This window comes from Mus pahari, chromosome 19 (genome assembly GCF_900095145.1).
Source record: "Mus pahari chromosome 19, PAHARI_EIJ_v1.1, whole genome shotgun sequence".
NCBI classification, from domain to species: Eukaryota; Metazoa; Chordata; class Mammalia; order Rodentia; family Muridae; genus Mus; species Mus pahari.
Window position 1 is genome coordinate 28,930,665 of NC_034608.1, and position 14,021 is coordinate 28,944,685.

The following is a 14,021-nucleotide window of genomic DNA, read 5'->3' on the forward strand; positions in this document are numbered from 1 at the left end:
TGTATGTATGTGTGTCACATGAGTGCCTGGTGGCCACAGACTGCAAAGGAGCCATCAGATCCCATGGAGCTGTAGTGACAGATGGCTGTGAGCCCATGCAGGTGCTGAGAACCAAAGCCAGCCCTCTACAATAGCAGACAGTGCTCTCAACCGCTCACCTCTCTGTTTAGCTGTTTTATTTCCTACCTTGACTCATTCTCTCAGCAAGGGCTCCATCCCTGCTGTTTGGTTTAGCTTGTTTTTGCTTTCATGAGTGAGATGGGATTCTAGTTCTTTCTCCTGGTAGATCTCTTGGCTGTCAGATTCCTACTAATGAGTATGAGAGGCAGTCTGTGTTTCACTCCTCTCACCAGTGTTCCTAATGCTGTCCAACAGTTAGGGAACAGATTGAGTGTGACCACGTAGTTTTGTTTATTTTTTGAGTCATGTATGCTTCCCACAAGCCTACCCACTTTAAGGCCTTACACTTACCCTGTGTCGATGGCAGGTGTGCCTTTATGGTCTTTAGTAAGTTTGTAACTGTGGTGGGAATTCGCAGCTCTCCTAGTTTGTGTCTTTGGTCTAGCTCAAAAGGAGCCTGTAAGGGTTGTTTCTAAAAAAGCGTTTTTGTTGTTGTTGTTGGTGGTGGTGGTGGTGGTGGTGTTTGATTGTCAAGTCTCACGTTCTTTCTGCTGGTTTTTACTTTACTGTGTTCTTATTTTTGCTCCTTTTGAGAATATTTCTTTTGCTCCCTGAGCTTACAAACTGAATGTTTGGCGTTTTTAAGTGATTTTCTTTTCTCTGGGCCTATATACTACCCTCCAAGTACCTCCGGGTTCATTCCACAAGTTTTCTATGTGTTTTAGTTCTAAATATTTTGTCTTTCCGCCATTTCAGAGATGTAATAACAAGCAGTTTGTCAGAGAAGTGAATCTGACACACCATGTTTCTCTTCATTCAAATTGAGAATTTTCTCTTCATTAAATAAAGAGATTTCTTTGATTCTTATGAATACAGTGCAAGTGACTTCTATTTCTGGGTAGACTTGTTTAAATCATTCTGCTGATTACCATGACAACCCAAACTCTGTCATCTAGCAAATATCTGAAGCAAAACCTGTTCTCTAAACAAGCCCCTGTCTCAAGCCACTCCCCTCCCACAGACACGCATGGTGATTTCTTGAAGAGCCGGCCATCTTCCTCTGTAGCTGCATTTGCTTTTCATGACCCTGTGTGAGCATTTCTAGTTCCAAATAGGATGAGCAAGAGGAGTTCAAAGGAGTTATTTTTTTCCCCCTGGTACCAAATTCCCCTGGTGCATTCTAAAACCCAAATGAGATTTGTCAGAACCGCATGGCAAATAATGGTAAAAATGTAATGTCCTATAAAAATCACCAAACACCTTGGACAAAGTCATAGTCGAATTTCAATATCAGTCATGACACTTGTGAATTGTCTTCAAGATTGACATGACTGGTATAAGTAATGGAGTCCCATCTGCTTTGGTTCTGACTCCGTGTTTTCTGGAGATTTAACTGATCTGTAGAGATGTAACTGTCGTAACATCAAGTGTCATGAGCTTTCTTGTCCATGGTGGCGTCTAGTCTTTGAAAATACCGTCTAAAACCAGATTGTTTAAATAAAACCTCTGAGTAATTAGGTGATTTTTATGGCAGATAAACATCCTCCATCCTCCTTCCTGGCTCTTCTTGAATGTGGAAGTCAGCACACATCTTTTTTTTTAGGACAGAACTCTGGAAACTCCTGTCATTTTTGGTCAACCACCTCCCAGTGCCTGTGACCTGGCCTGCTCAAAGAAGTTAATGGAATCTGTTTTTTAACTCCCCATGCCTGTCAGTGGGGCGTAATGGAAATTATGTCAGAATAAGCAATACCCCAGAGGGATAAAAACGGGGAATACAGTCTGCACCCTGGCCCTTAGAGATCCTGTCTCTGAATGAAAAGCCATGTTGTGCTCTGTGCTGAGCCCCGGTGTCAGGAGGTCCACACAGGCTATGTCAGTAACTAGATAAATGCTTTTGCTTTATGAATGTTTCTGGACTGAGGAGACTGTATCCAGAAAGGGAAGCCTGCTAGAGCACGTTGGAATCATGTTGGAATCACAGTAGGAGGTTTCCTCTCTGCACACACCACTCCCTTGGAGACACACCCATCCAAGCCTGGCTTCTTCAGGTATGCAGCCGGATCCATGGTGAGGGAGCATTGGCTGTGGTTATCACATACTGAACATGATGTTAAGTTAGGTTAGGAACTAGACTGTTATGCTGTACACCGACATGGGGCATTGGATCGGTATTTCTCTTTTCTGTTTTTACATAAACATAGACATAGGCTTCTGTAAATGGTGGGATTTCACAGCAACAAAGGGGAGGGTTTGGGATATGATCCCTGATAGATCTTGTTCCAAACCCTGCATTTTTCTGAAGTGCTTCTTCTAATGGAGATCATGAGAAGGATTGGGGGGGGGGAGGGGAGCACAGAGTGGGCAGGGTCAGCTGCCATGCGCACTGGCTATTTAGTCTTCCAAAAGATTCAGGTTTGATTCCAGTCACCTATGTGGTGGCGCACAACTATCTGCAACTCCAGTTCCAGGGAATCCAAGACTCTCTTCTGGCCCCTCTTGGCACAAGATGCCCTTGTAGCATACAGTCACACATTCAAGAAAAAAAAAACAAAACATTGAAAAGGGCAATTTTAAAGATAAAACAACAGGATCTGTTGAGGGAGGGTTTTGTTTTAAAGTTGAAAAGGTTCAGAGTCGGTTCTTTTTATGTCAGTAATTTCTTTACGCTCAGTGAAATTAGGATTACAGTAAAGCTTTTCCAAATGCGAGTCATGCCTGAGGTCAAGTCGGCCCTCTGATTCTTTACATCTGGGTATGCAGGTGTCTGCAGATTTTGCTAAACTGGGTGCTTGGGTGCAGCTGCAAACACATTCAGTTCACATGGTAGACCAGCTAATGAGTGACAGGCAGCCTGGCTGAAAGCCACTGTCAGGAGAGGCGCTCCTCGCTTGCTTGCTTGCTCTGCTGCATTGTGTCCCCAGGCCTCATTCTTATTCTTCCCTGCACCCATGCCTCCAAGTGTGGCTTCCATTCTCCCTCAGCACTTTGATCCAACATCTTACCGAGCCTCGCCATCTGAAACCTCCTCCAGGTGATAAAGACCTCTGATTTCGATACTTACATTAAACTGTAAAGATACCCGGGAGCTTTCTTTAAAAACACACAGTAAAACTCGAGCCTCGGGGTGTGGGGCAGGAAAATGCTGATCAAAGGTGCAAGTGGTGCAGAGAGGCAGTCAGAGGTGCAGATGCTAAACGCGATGACTGTTCTCACCACGGATAGATGGAGTGAGGCTCTAGCATGACACCAGTGACGCACGCACGCACGCATGCACCAGCACATGAATCTGTGACCACACTATGTACTTCACATACACACAGTAAGGTTAATTTTTTTTTTTAATGTAGTAAAATGCAAAAGGAGGGTTTGAGTTAGAATGTAATTATCAGGAAGGGACAAAAACAAAACACACACACACACACACACACACACACACAAAACCCCCAAACAAACTGTCAGAAATGGATAATACTAGTAAGAAGAAAAACAATAACAAAACCTGGACGCCCTGACAGAAGCCCTGGCTAATGTGTTGGGAAAACATGTAGACATCCGGGTTTGTACAACGGGAATGCATCTCAGGATGGGCTGTTGATTTGGGCATACAGCACTTGAGTCTGCTAGCTGAGTTTTCATTTCTCAAGGGATAACAAACCTGGACTCCTGTTCTGAGCTACCGCTTAACATGAAGGGGATCCTGAGTGAAATGCCTTTGCCTATGAATCTCGACTTCCTCGGCTCTCAAAGCTAACGCTTGCTATTCCCTTTGAGGTACACAGAGACTCAGCCTTCAGAGGTTTCTGCTTGCTTTTGTGATTTCATGACCCGTGGGTTTGGATGTTTGGCTACACTAAGTTTGAAGGAAAAAAAAAAAAAAAGCTCACCCAGCCACACAGCACCCAGGATTTGTGTGGCTTCCTCACTGGAACAGCTGAAGTTGGGAGGATGTCACAGATCATTGTCTTCCAGATTTATTAGATCGCACTCATGTTTGTGTGTGTGTGTGTGTGTGTGTGTGTGTGTGTGTATGTGTGTGTGTGTTCCTCAAGGAGTTCTGGGAACAATAGAGTCTAAGAACCAGAGGACCAAGATATCTATTGTGAAATACCATCTTCAGGGTGTGCCAAGGAAGCTTCACCCATGAGCTCTCAAAAGCTGTGGTAGTCTCCACGAAATTGTGCAAATCAGTATTCTCTGTGGATGTGGATGAGCTCCCGGGGCTCCACTGGATTATGAAACAAGTTGGAAGTGCGTAACAGCCTGCCTCCCAGAGATACAACCTGCCTATATCGAGGTTCACTCCAACCATTTCTGCCCCCTCTCCCCACAGACTCAGCCCCCAACTGAACTGCTCATTCGGTCCCCTGGGGGAATGTCATCATGAGGTCATCATCTCCCAGAGCATCCAAAGACTATTGGTCCACTGTGCTCAGAAAACAGTTCATCCTCTCTTCAACAGAGAGCCATTCTTGATCTCAGGGTTCCAGACACAGTGCACCAAGGAGATACACTCAAGAGAGTGAACACCAGGGTCTGGGACAGCCCCTGAGATGTGCCCGAGGAGCCGTAGAGTCTGAGTTTGGCTCTCAGGAGCTCTGAGATGCAAAGCTTTCTGAGGGACTCTGCAGACTTGAAGCCATCCCAGGTCTTCATGTTGGTGGTGACTTCTCTCAGGCCCTCACTCTGTTCCTCAATTCTTCTGGGAATTGCTAGAAGATGCAGACACATTTCACTGTCCTTGTGTGACCTGCCTGGAGGGCACATGGGAGCCTTTGCAGGAACCTACCCTCTTTCTGTTTACAAAGTCCTCAGTGTCTGCTCTCTGTGGTAAAGGGAAGAGCAATGTCCTGTAGCAAGCAATCGAATCATGCTGATAAGACCCAGAGAGGTAAACTAAGATTAATGACATTAGGAAAGGTTTCACTCTGAAAAACTAGGCATTCTGAGGATCCCCTGAAGGACCAGTGGCACTCTCTCCACCCTTTCCTGTAAGCTGAGCCAGTAGCTCTATGGAATCCTCATGAGAAAACGTTCCAAAGCTCTCTGTCTCTAAAAAATGGAATCTTAGACTTCAGGACACAAGAGGAAATTCTGAATTACTCTCTGTCTTAGTTAGGGTTTTACTGCTGTGAACAGACACCATGACCGAGGCAACTCTTATAAGAACAGCATTTAATTGGGGCTGGCTTACAGGTTCAGAGATTCAGTCCATTACCATCAAGGTGGGAGCATGGCAGTGTCCAGGCAGGCATGGTGCAGGAGGAGCTGAGAGTTCCACATCCTCATCTGAAGGCTGCTAGCAGAATACTAACTTCCAGTCAGCTAGGACAAGGGCTTCCAGGGAGCTAGGATGAGGGTCTTAAAGCCCTTAAACTTACTCCAACAGGGCCACACCAGAGTAAGCTATGAGGAGAAAGCCAGAGAGCAGCACTCCTCCATGGCCTTTGCATCAGCTCTTGCCTCCAGGTTCCTGACCTGTTTGAACTCCTGTCCTGACTTTCTTTGATGATGAACAGTGATATAGAAGTTTAAATCGAATAAACCATTTCATCCCCAGGGTGCTTTTGCTCATGGAATTTTATGACAGCAATAGTCACCCTAACTAGGATAGAACTTGGTACCTAGAGTATTGCTGCNATAGACCTGACCATGCTGTTTTGGGAGGTATTGTGAAAGGATTTTGGAACCAAAGTTTTAGAAAAGCCATTTAGTGTTCAAAGCTTGATGAGCTTTGGAAGGTAAGCCTTTTAANGGAAATGCAGAGGAAGGAGGCCTCGCTTGTGAAGTTCCAGGGGAAAGTTTGAGAGTCACTCAGAGACTCTATGGGGCCACTGCATATTTTAAGTTAAAAAATCTGTAGTTCTGAAAAAACTGAAAAGTCTGTAGGGCTGAAAAATCAGCTGTGGTTAACAAGAGATCAGAACCACCAAATTTAACGTCTATGACAGAGTATTCTTATATACATTAACTAAATAAACAAATAAAAAGAAATGAACAGATTAGCTTCTGTTGAGGTGAAATCTTATGGAAATCTTATGTGCCAGCCAGCACATCTAGATATCTGTCTGTCTGTCTATCTGTCTGTCTTCTATCTATCTATCTATCTAGACAGATAATACATGATTGATGTATTGGCATGTAAAGAGATCAAAACATAGTTGAGTAGATGAATGGATAGGGAGGTAGATCGATTAATACGTAGATGTTAAATAGATGACATACATCTACAGATGTAAGTGTGTGCATGCTTGCATGTGTAAGTAGGCAGAGAGAAAGGTGCACAGCCAGGTAGATAGATAGACTTAGATCTATTCTAATGGCTTACATGACCATGTCACGATCCTGTATCCTCACACCAGCTATTATTCCACCACTGATTTTCACAATGGGTCATCCTAAGACAAGGACCCAGGATCCACTTGTAGAAGGGGAAGGAGAAAACCATGCCCACTGCCACAGGGCCCTCAGCCTGAAGCAGCCAGCACTGGCTTTATGAACATGTACACAAAGCAGGGAGAGCATGCATCTGGCCTGATTTCTTTGCTGTGTCTTGTTTTTCTTTAAAAAAAAAAAAAAAGCGTAATGTTTAAACTTTCAGAACCATCACTCCTTCTGTGACAATATATGGCAATCACGAAGGCCCACTCTAGTCTGTGCCTTTTTCCCAGGAACCATCAGGCAGCTGTTTTATCTCTGCCAGAAGTGACATCTTTGTCCTGACTGCATCCTGAGGTGCAGCATTCAGCTCATCACAGTAGGTGTCTGCTGAAGGTGTCACCAGACACAGAGAGGACAGGTGGAGGCCGTGTTGCTTGCTTTTCTTGTTGTTGTGATCAAATACCTAACAGGAAGTAAGTTAAGCGAGGAAAGATTCATTTTGGCTCTGGGTTTGAGGGTCCAGCCCGTCCCAGGGAGGAAGAGTGGTCCGTGTGGACAGAAGTGTGCATCTGAGACTCTCCCTCATATCTCTGGACCATGGATTGGTGTCGTCTACATTCTGGGAAGGTCTTATCCGCTCAGTTAATCATGTCCAGAAATGCCCTAGTAGACATGCCCAGAAGCCAAGTTGACAAGGGGCACTAACCTTCCCAGGCATATGTGAACCCAGGAGGGATACATTCAACATGATAGTGGCTATGTCCAACCTCTTGAGAACGTGTGTCACTCCTCCTTCAAGGACTAGGCCACTCAGAAGCTCTATCTGGAATGTACTTGCCTGAAGGTATCTCTCTGTCAATCTGTGGTACATGGGACTCGTAGCAGGCAGAGTTGGTTATAAAATGTCATGCCCTCGTGTCACCCTGGACTTGCCAATGCCAAGATAAATACTGTCTGAGCACCCATCACTTATCATTCCTTTACCTGGCCATCTGCATCCTCTGCAACGTTGGATGCACGTGAGCACACGAATCCTTACTGCTCTACTGATGCTCGCCTACCTCAGAGTCTGGCCAGCCACACAGAGTTCCGTGGACTCTGCCAACATGGAAGGCCTGAGGCCTCCAGCCACAGACGCTTCTGGTGGCCTGGTCCTTTCCGTCCTATTTCTTGGGTGGGTGGCTTCTTTCACCTGATGTCCAAATTTAAGATAGATGCTCAACACTGAATGCAACTGTATTAGTTGTTAATTTTATTTTGCTTCTGTCCAATGTTCTTCTATAACATAATACAGCAATATACCAACACAGGTGCCTGTTTCATTATTTGGGTTACCATTACCAGTCTTATTGCATGAACAAAGAAGTCCCAAGATGCTCATATATGTCTTCGATTGGATATATGGACTTGTTCTTTCGGATCTATGTCTAGACGTGGAATTTCTGGGTCATTCTACAGTTGGTTCTCTAGTTCAGTAAAGGAAGCTAAACCACAGGGCACATTTCCTATTTAGGCTGTCTGTAGATATAGATGAAGGCTGCAGTTGCTTCATTCCCCAAACACGGAGCTGTTTGCACCTGGGCTGTTTTCATTTATAGTAACTATTATCTGTGTTTCCAAGTTTTATAACCATCCATTTAATGACTAGAGAGCGATTGGTGGCGTAGTGATGTTTCCTTTACTCAGTCTCCTGTCATACGAAATGAGAGCCGTTTTAGATTTAGAATGGAGGCATTGATATCATTTAAGTATTGTTTGTGGTTTTTGGTTTTTTTTTTTTTAAATAATTAAAGCATGCAGTAACTCCTGACTTGATTCCTGTCTCTGAAGATATTCTTGGTAACAAGTCTCCTCCACACATCACCGCCGTAAATGCAGGCTCTCACAAGGGGACATGTGTTCCCTACCAGCACTAAACGAAGCTTCAGATTTCAGGGATAGGAAGGGAATAAGTGACTTTTATCATGTGCACTTTTATGGGAGTCACGTGGCTGGTGGAGGTACAGCTGGCAGGTGCCACAGCACAGTCGACCCCTTCATGGGACCCCCGATACTAACCTCTGTGTGAATCCAGCTGTTCCCAGAAGCTGTGAGGCAGACAACAATGCTCAAGTGTGGGCTGCATCTGGAATGATTCTTAGCCAACCTGGTGCCCTGTTGGTCTTCTACCTTCCAAAAAAGCTGATTGGCCCATAACCAAGTTGACAGCTCTCTGCTGAGATTTTTCTACAGAAAGCTTATCCAGGCGAACTCCCACATCCAGGCCTTGCATGGGCTCCTGACTGGGCATCTTTTCAAACTGTGTTTTTATTTTGTGGTTATGTGTTTGGAGTCCCTTTCCTGAGTCTGCTCAAGGCTCAGGGAACTGTTCAGGCAATTTTATGTGGATGAGAACAAGCTAAGTTGGCTTTTACCCGTGATGACATATCATCCCAGACAGCATGTTCAAGTCTGAGGAAGTTACTTTACATTCAAGTCTTCTCCCACCTATTTACACGCATGTGATCAAACATAGTTAGTGGCACAGCAGTTACTGTTTGTGTGATATAAAAGGTGTTTAATATACCAATGAGCTAAAATCAGCCACCAGGAAAACTCCACGGACGACCCTCAGATAATTTAGGTAAAATGGCCTGGTTCGTCACTACAGTCATTTCACCTGGAAGATTAGATGTCAGTAGTTCTGAAGCTCTCTCTGTTTCTCTCTTCTGGAACCTCGATATGGAGTAGCATCACTGTATATCAGGCCTGGAGCTTTCCAGAGGGAAGGGAGAGGAGCTATGTTGGTCAGTGTGTGGCACAGGCTATGTTGGTCAATGTGTGGCACAGGCTATGTTGGTCAATGTGTGGCACAGGCTATGTTGGTCAGTATGTGGCACAGGCTGTGTTGGTCAGTATGTGGCACAGGCTATGTTGGCCACTGTGTGGCACAGGCTATGTTGGTCAATGTGTGGCACAGGCTATGTTGGTCATTGTGTAGCACAGGCTGTGTTGATCAATGTGTGGCACAGGCTATGTTAGTCAATGTGTGGCACAGGCTATGTTGGTCAATGTGTGGCACAGGCTATGTTGGTCAATGTGTGGCACAGGCTATGTTGGTCANGTCAATGTGTGGCACAGGCTATGTTGGTCAATGTGTGGCACAGGCTATGTTGGTCAATGTGTGGCACAGGCTATGTTGGTCATTGTGTAGCACAGGCTATGTTGGTCAGGGTGTGGCACTGGCTATGTTAGTCAATGTGTGGCACAGGCTATGTTGGTCAATGTGTAGCACAGGCTATGTTGGTCAGGGTGTGGCACTGGCTATATTGGCCACTGTGTGGCACAGGCTATGTTGGTTAGTGTATAGCACAGGCTATGTTGGTCACTGTGTAGCACAGGCTATGTTGGTTTGCCCTTTCAACCTTGTGAATGCCTCCCCCAGGTGACTAGTTAATGAGAGACACATGTAATGCAGGTCAGAATCTGCCCTCTCTACATGGTGACTAAGCACCTCTACCTGCCTGTCAACATTACAAGCCTGGAAGAAGAGAAGGTTGTTGGAATAATGCAGGGTCCATGGCATCTATTGGTACTTCCTTTAAATTCTACCAAAATTGTGTCATAATGTTAAGGACCCTACTGTCAAAGTCAGTGGGAACCAACCTGGAGAGGCAGTTGACTGAGGGGTAGGGTTAATAACATAATAGAAGCATAATATACGGAGACTTCTATAAGGGAATGTCCACGCTCAGATGATGGGCACATACAAGGAAGCACTTACCCTGAGATTGACATAGAGGGGAGGTGGCTACTCCTGAGATAGCCACTTGGCTTTCAGAAGAGGTATTTCCCTGTATCCTAGCTATGGACCCTGCATGTCCCCAGTCAGTGACAGATGGCACAGTACCCACCTCGGTCTCTCCCTGGAGCTCCTTGCCTCTGCCCCACAGCAGGTTCACACACGCCCCTTTCCTTCCCAATAGAAAGTGATCTGCAATAAAATGCACATGGGTTTTTAAATAAGCTTAATGAAAAAATTGTTATAGTAGTGCAGAATATTTAGAGAATTATAAGATGCCTATAGGCTGGCCAGTCTGTGACAACTCTCTTCTTATGTCTTTCATTTTTGTCCTGTAAAGTGAGTGTATTTATTTTGTTAACGTGTGTGTGAGAGTGTGTGCATGTGTGCGTGTATGTATATAAGATATGCATGTTGCATATGAGGATCAGAGGACAACCTTGGGTGTCAGGTCTCCCCTTCTACTTTGTTTGAGGAAGGGTCTCTCCCTTCCTAATGCATGTCCTAAGCTAGCTGGTTTACAATCTTCTGGGAAGTCCACTTCCTTGGCCTACATCTCCCTGCAGGAGCACTAAGGTTACAAATGCTAGACACAGCATTCAACCTTCTGCATGGATTCTGGGGACACACATGTGGGGTCTTGTACTTGCATGCCAAAGACTTTATTCACCAAGCATCCCTCATGCATGTTTTTACATGATTAACATTATATGATTTTCAATTCTTCTAAGGGATACATTCATTTCTAGCCTTTCTCTTGATTTACTGTCGCTGCTGAGTATTTCTGATGTTTTCATATAAATTTGTAAACACCAATAGAGTGTTTGGCAGTTATCAGAATGCCAGAGCATCCATAGGAAGTAGACATGAAGCTTGTTTCTGTTTCCTGGCCTTGCTGCACTTCCTGCTGGCTCTCTTGCATCTCTACTTGGGCAATACTCTGTTTAGATTGTGTGTTTTTCTCCTTGTGAAAGTGACCATGCATGACAATGAACAATGCATGCATGACATTTAATTCCTTATCTTGATAATGATAATCAGAGACTGCATGAGTCTGGGAGGCGAGGGCGTAGATATGTCTCAGCAAAATGACAGAAGGATGTGACCTTCAGGACAGCCCTTAAGGCTGTGGGAAAGAACATTGAAAACATGAGTTCAAAAATATATAGTTTCTCAGATATGCAAAATATAAGGATGAAATATGAATTATATAAGGGTCTTCACAGAACCTAAAGGAGCAGAGGCAGCTGCACTATGAGCCAGCTTGTCAGAAAGATACAAAGACTGGCAGATACAAAGGCAGGCAGACTCCTGAGTTCAAGGTCAGCCTACAACCGAGGGAGTTTAGGTTCAAAACTAGGTATGGTCAGAATGGTAGTTCCAGAGCAAGGTCCCACCCAGCTATCCTGTAGTCTATGCTTGTGCTTGCTGCCTCTTCTAGGAATCAAGTGGCTAGGGTCATGGGATGCTAACTCATGGAATAATCAAAAGAAAACCTGGGGTAATAAATTGATATGTGAATAAAAGGCTGAGATTTTGATCTACAAGAGATGAGCTTTCCAGAGAAATTTTAGAAATACAACAGGAAATTGCTTAGAGAACTGTCTCGAGCAGAAGCTAGGCCATTGGCTTGGACCCATAATTTGATTTCGAGTCATTTATTTCACTGCTCTCAAACTCCTCTTCTCTCATCACCCCTCTCTAAGCCGATGCTGGTCCTTAGCAATCTTTGTCCACCAGTCCCTTATGGTAGTCTTGCCATGTTCTAAGCATGAGTGCCTTCCTATGAAAACACAAATGCAAATGATTCAATATTTTCAAGCTTTGTACCATCTCCCCCCACCCCCAAATAATTTCTGAGGAAAGGTCTGTCGATGGAAACTTCCTAAATGTGTGTGTGCCAAATACCTTCTCATCTGTTCCTGGGAGCAGGCTGCCCAGAGCCACCTCATGTCCTTCCTCACCTATGGAGTGGATGCAGACACTAGGAACCAACACGAAGACTGCTGTGAGTTCCCAGAAAGACGATTCACACTGAATATCTGTCTTTGTAAATAGTCCTTTTGGAAGCTCACAGTGTGAAGTGTCTAAATTTGACCCATCAGAAATAGTTGATCCCCTCATGTTGCCCTTATACAGGATGAGGCAGGTCTTGATTGTATGAGGAACCCAGGAAAACCAGAGAACAGACAGGGAGAGGGACACATTGACCATGTGGATCCATGGTTCTGAAGGACAGCGAGTCTGGTCTAGTGGCAAGGACATAGATACAACTTCAGAGGAGCAAATATAAGTCATCCATCCATGGTGACACTTCTAACCAGCTAGAAAGCAAGAAAGCAAGGTGTCTTTCCCAATGTGTGGTTTGAGAAGCCATGAAGGAGCGGCGCTGTGCTGCCAACCCTCAGAGATTTCACTATTTGCTGATGTTTCGTTTAAGCCAGCAGTGCTGGGCTGGGCTGTGTAATTGCAGTTTTCTCCAACAATAGGCTACTGAGAATGCCCACTTATGCTGCTCTGTTTTCTTTCAGCCTACAGACATTGGATATTGGAATACTGGACATTTTTGGTTTTGAGGAATTTCAAAAGAATGAATTTGAACAAGTAAGTTTTCTTTTAAAATCTTGTGAACGTGTATTGATTTTAGTGTATTGGGCTTCCTATTAAGACATTCAAAGGCAGACTTAAAGAAGAATTTCCTGTCTTTAGTCCAAGTTAGCCTCTTGGTGTCTTGACAGCCCATTGCCTGTCTATGGTTTTGGGAATCCCAGGGGGTTCGTATGCTCAGAGTCACCCGTTTCTAAGTTCTTGTGAATGTCTGTAGCTCTGCATGGGCACATGGGCACATGGGCACTGTGCTAAAGCAGAAGACAGAGACTAAGGGCATTTGAAGTCAGGAAGCAGCCCTAAGAATGCTTAGCCTGCATCAGAGTGCAGGGGCCCTGCTGTGCCGGGCCCTGTTGTGCCTCACCCTGCTGTTTGTGGGTTCATCTTGTGTGACATTCACACATAGAAGTATTGGAAACCCACAGGCACATCAGGGGGTCATTAGTTGCCTTCATTCACCATCTGTGGAGGATGCTTTTAAGAAAGATCGGACTTGTTTGTGCACCTAAATAGTACTGCAGGAATAGTTTGTAAATCAAATTAAATGTAGTCAAAAATGTAAATATTAAAGAAAAGCAGAGATACTCTTAGCAGCTTGCACAGTAGCCATGTAACTTAACAGTGCTTGGAGAAAATCATGTTTGTTGCTGCTTATCTGTCAAACTACGTGCAATTTGTGAGTGATTTGTTGACTTTTATTTTCCTAAATGTACAATGTGGGTTATCAGTGACACTGGACGAGGATTCACATAGAATCCATGTGAAAGCCAGTTCTGTGTCGTTTAGTAGCAGAGATGCCTGGGCTAAGGTGGATTGACTGTTGTCATTCTGGCTTTCTTTACTTATGTGAAAAACTGGCTTGCAGAGTAAGAGATGAGGCAGTGACAGCAGAGGCTGGGCTGGTGTAGAATATCCCACTGCATGGTTTTCTGTCTTGGTGGGAACACTAGAAATAGTGGAACATCAACTAAGAGTAGAACAGTTCTACATCTCCTCCAATCCAGAGTGAAGAAAGAGAGCACTGGGTAGAAATAAGGCTGCACAAGCCATGGGGTTCTTCATTCATGCTTATTGTTCACACCTGTCCGGGTGTTGTTCATACCTGGATGTGTGTGTGTATGTGTGTGTGTGT

General features: G+C 44.6%; 1 protein-coding gene across 2 annotated transcripts in view; it reads left to right on the forward strand.

The window, feature by feature from the left end:
• The window catches only part of Myo16 (myosin XVI), a 490,479-nt gene that overhangs the window by 302,805 nt on the left and 173,653 nt on the right, over positions 1 to 14,021 (forward strand). For both annotated transcript variants that reach the window (XM_021218659.1, XM_029531821.1), the window contains exon 21: positions 12,814 to 12,886. In XM_021218659.1, the coding sequence (XP_021074318.1) occupies positions 12,814 to 12,886 (73 nt within the window). The remainder of the gene's footprint in view (positions 1 to 12,813; positions 12,887 to 14,021) is intronic.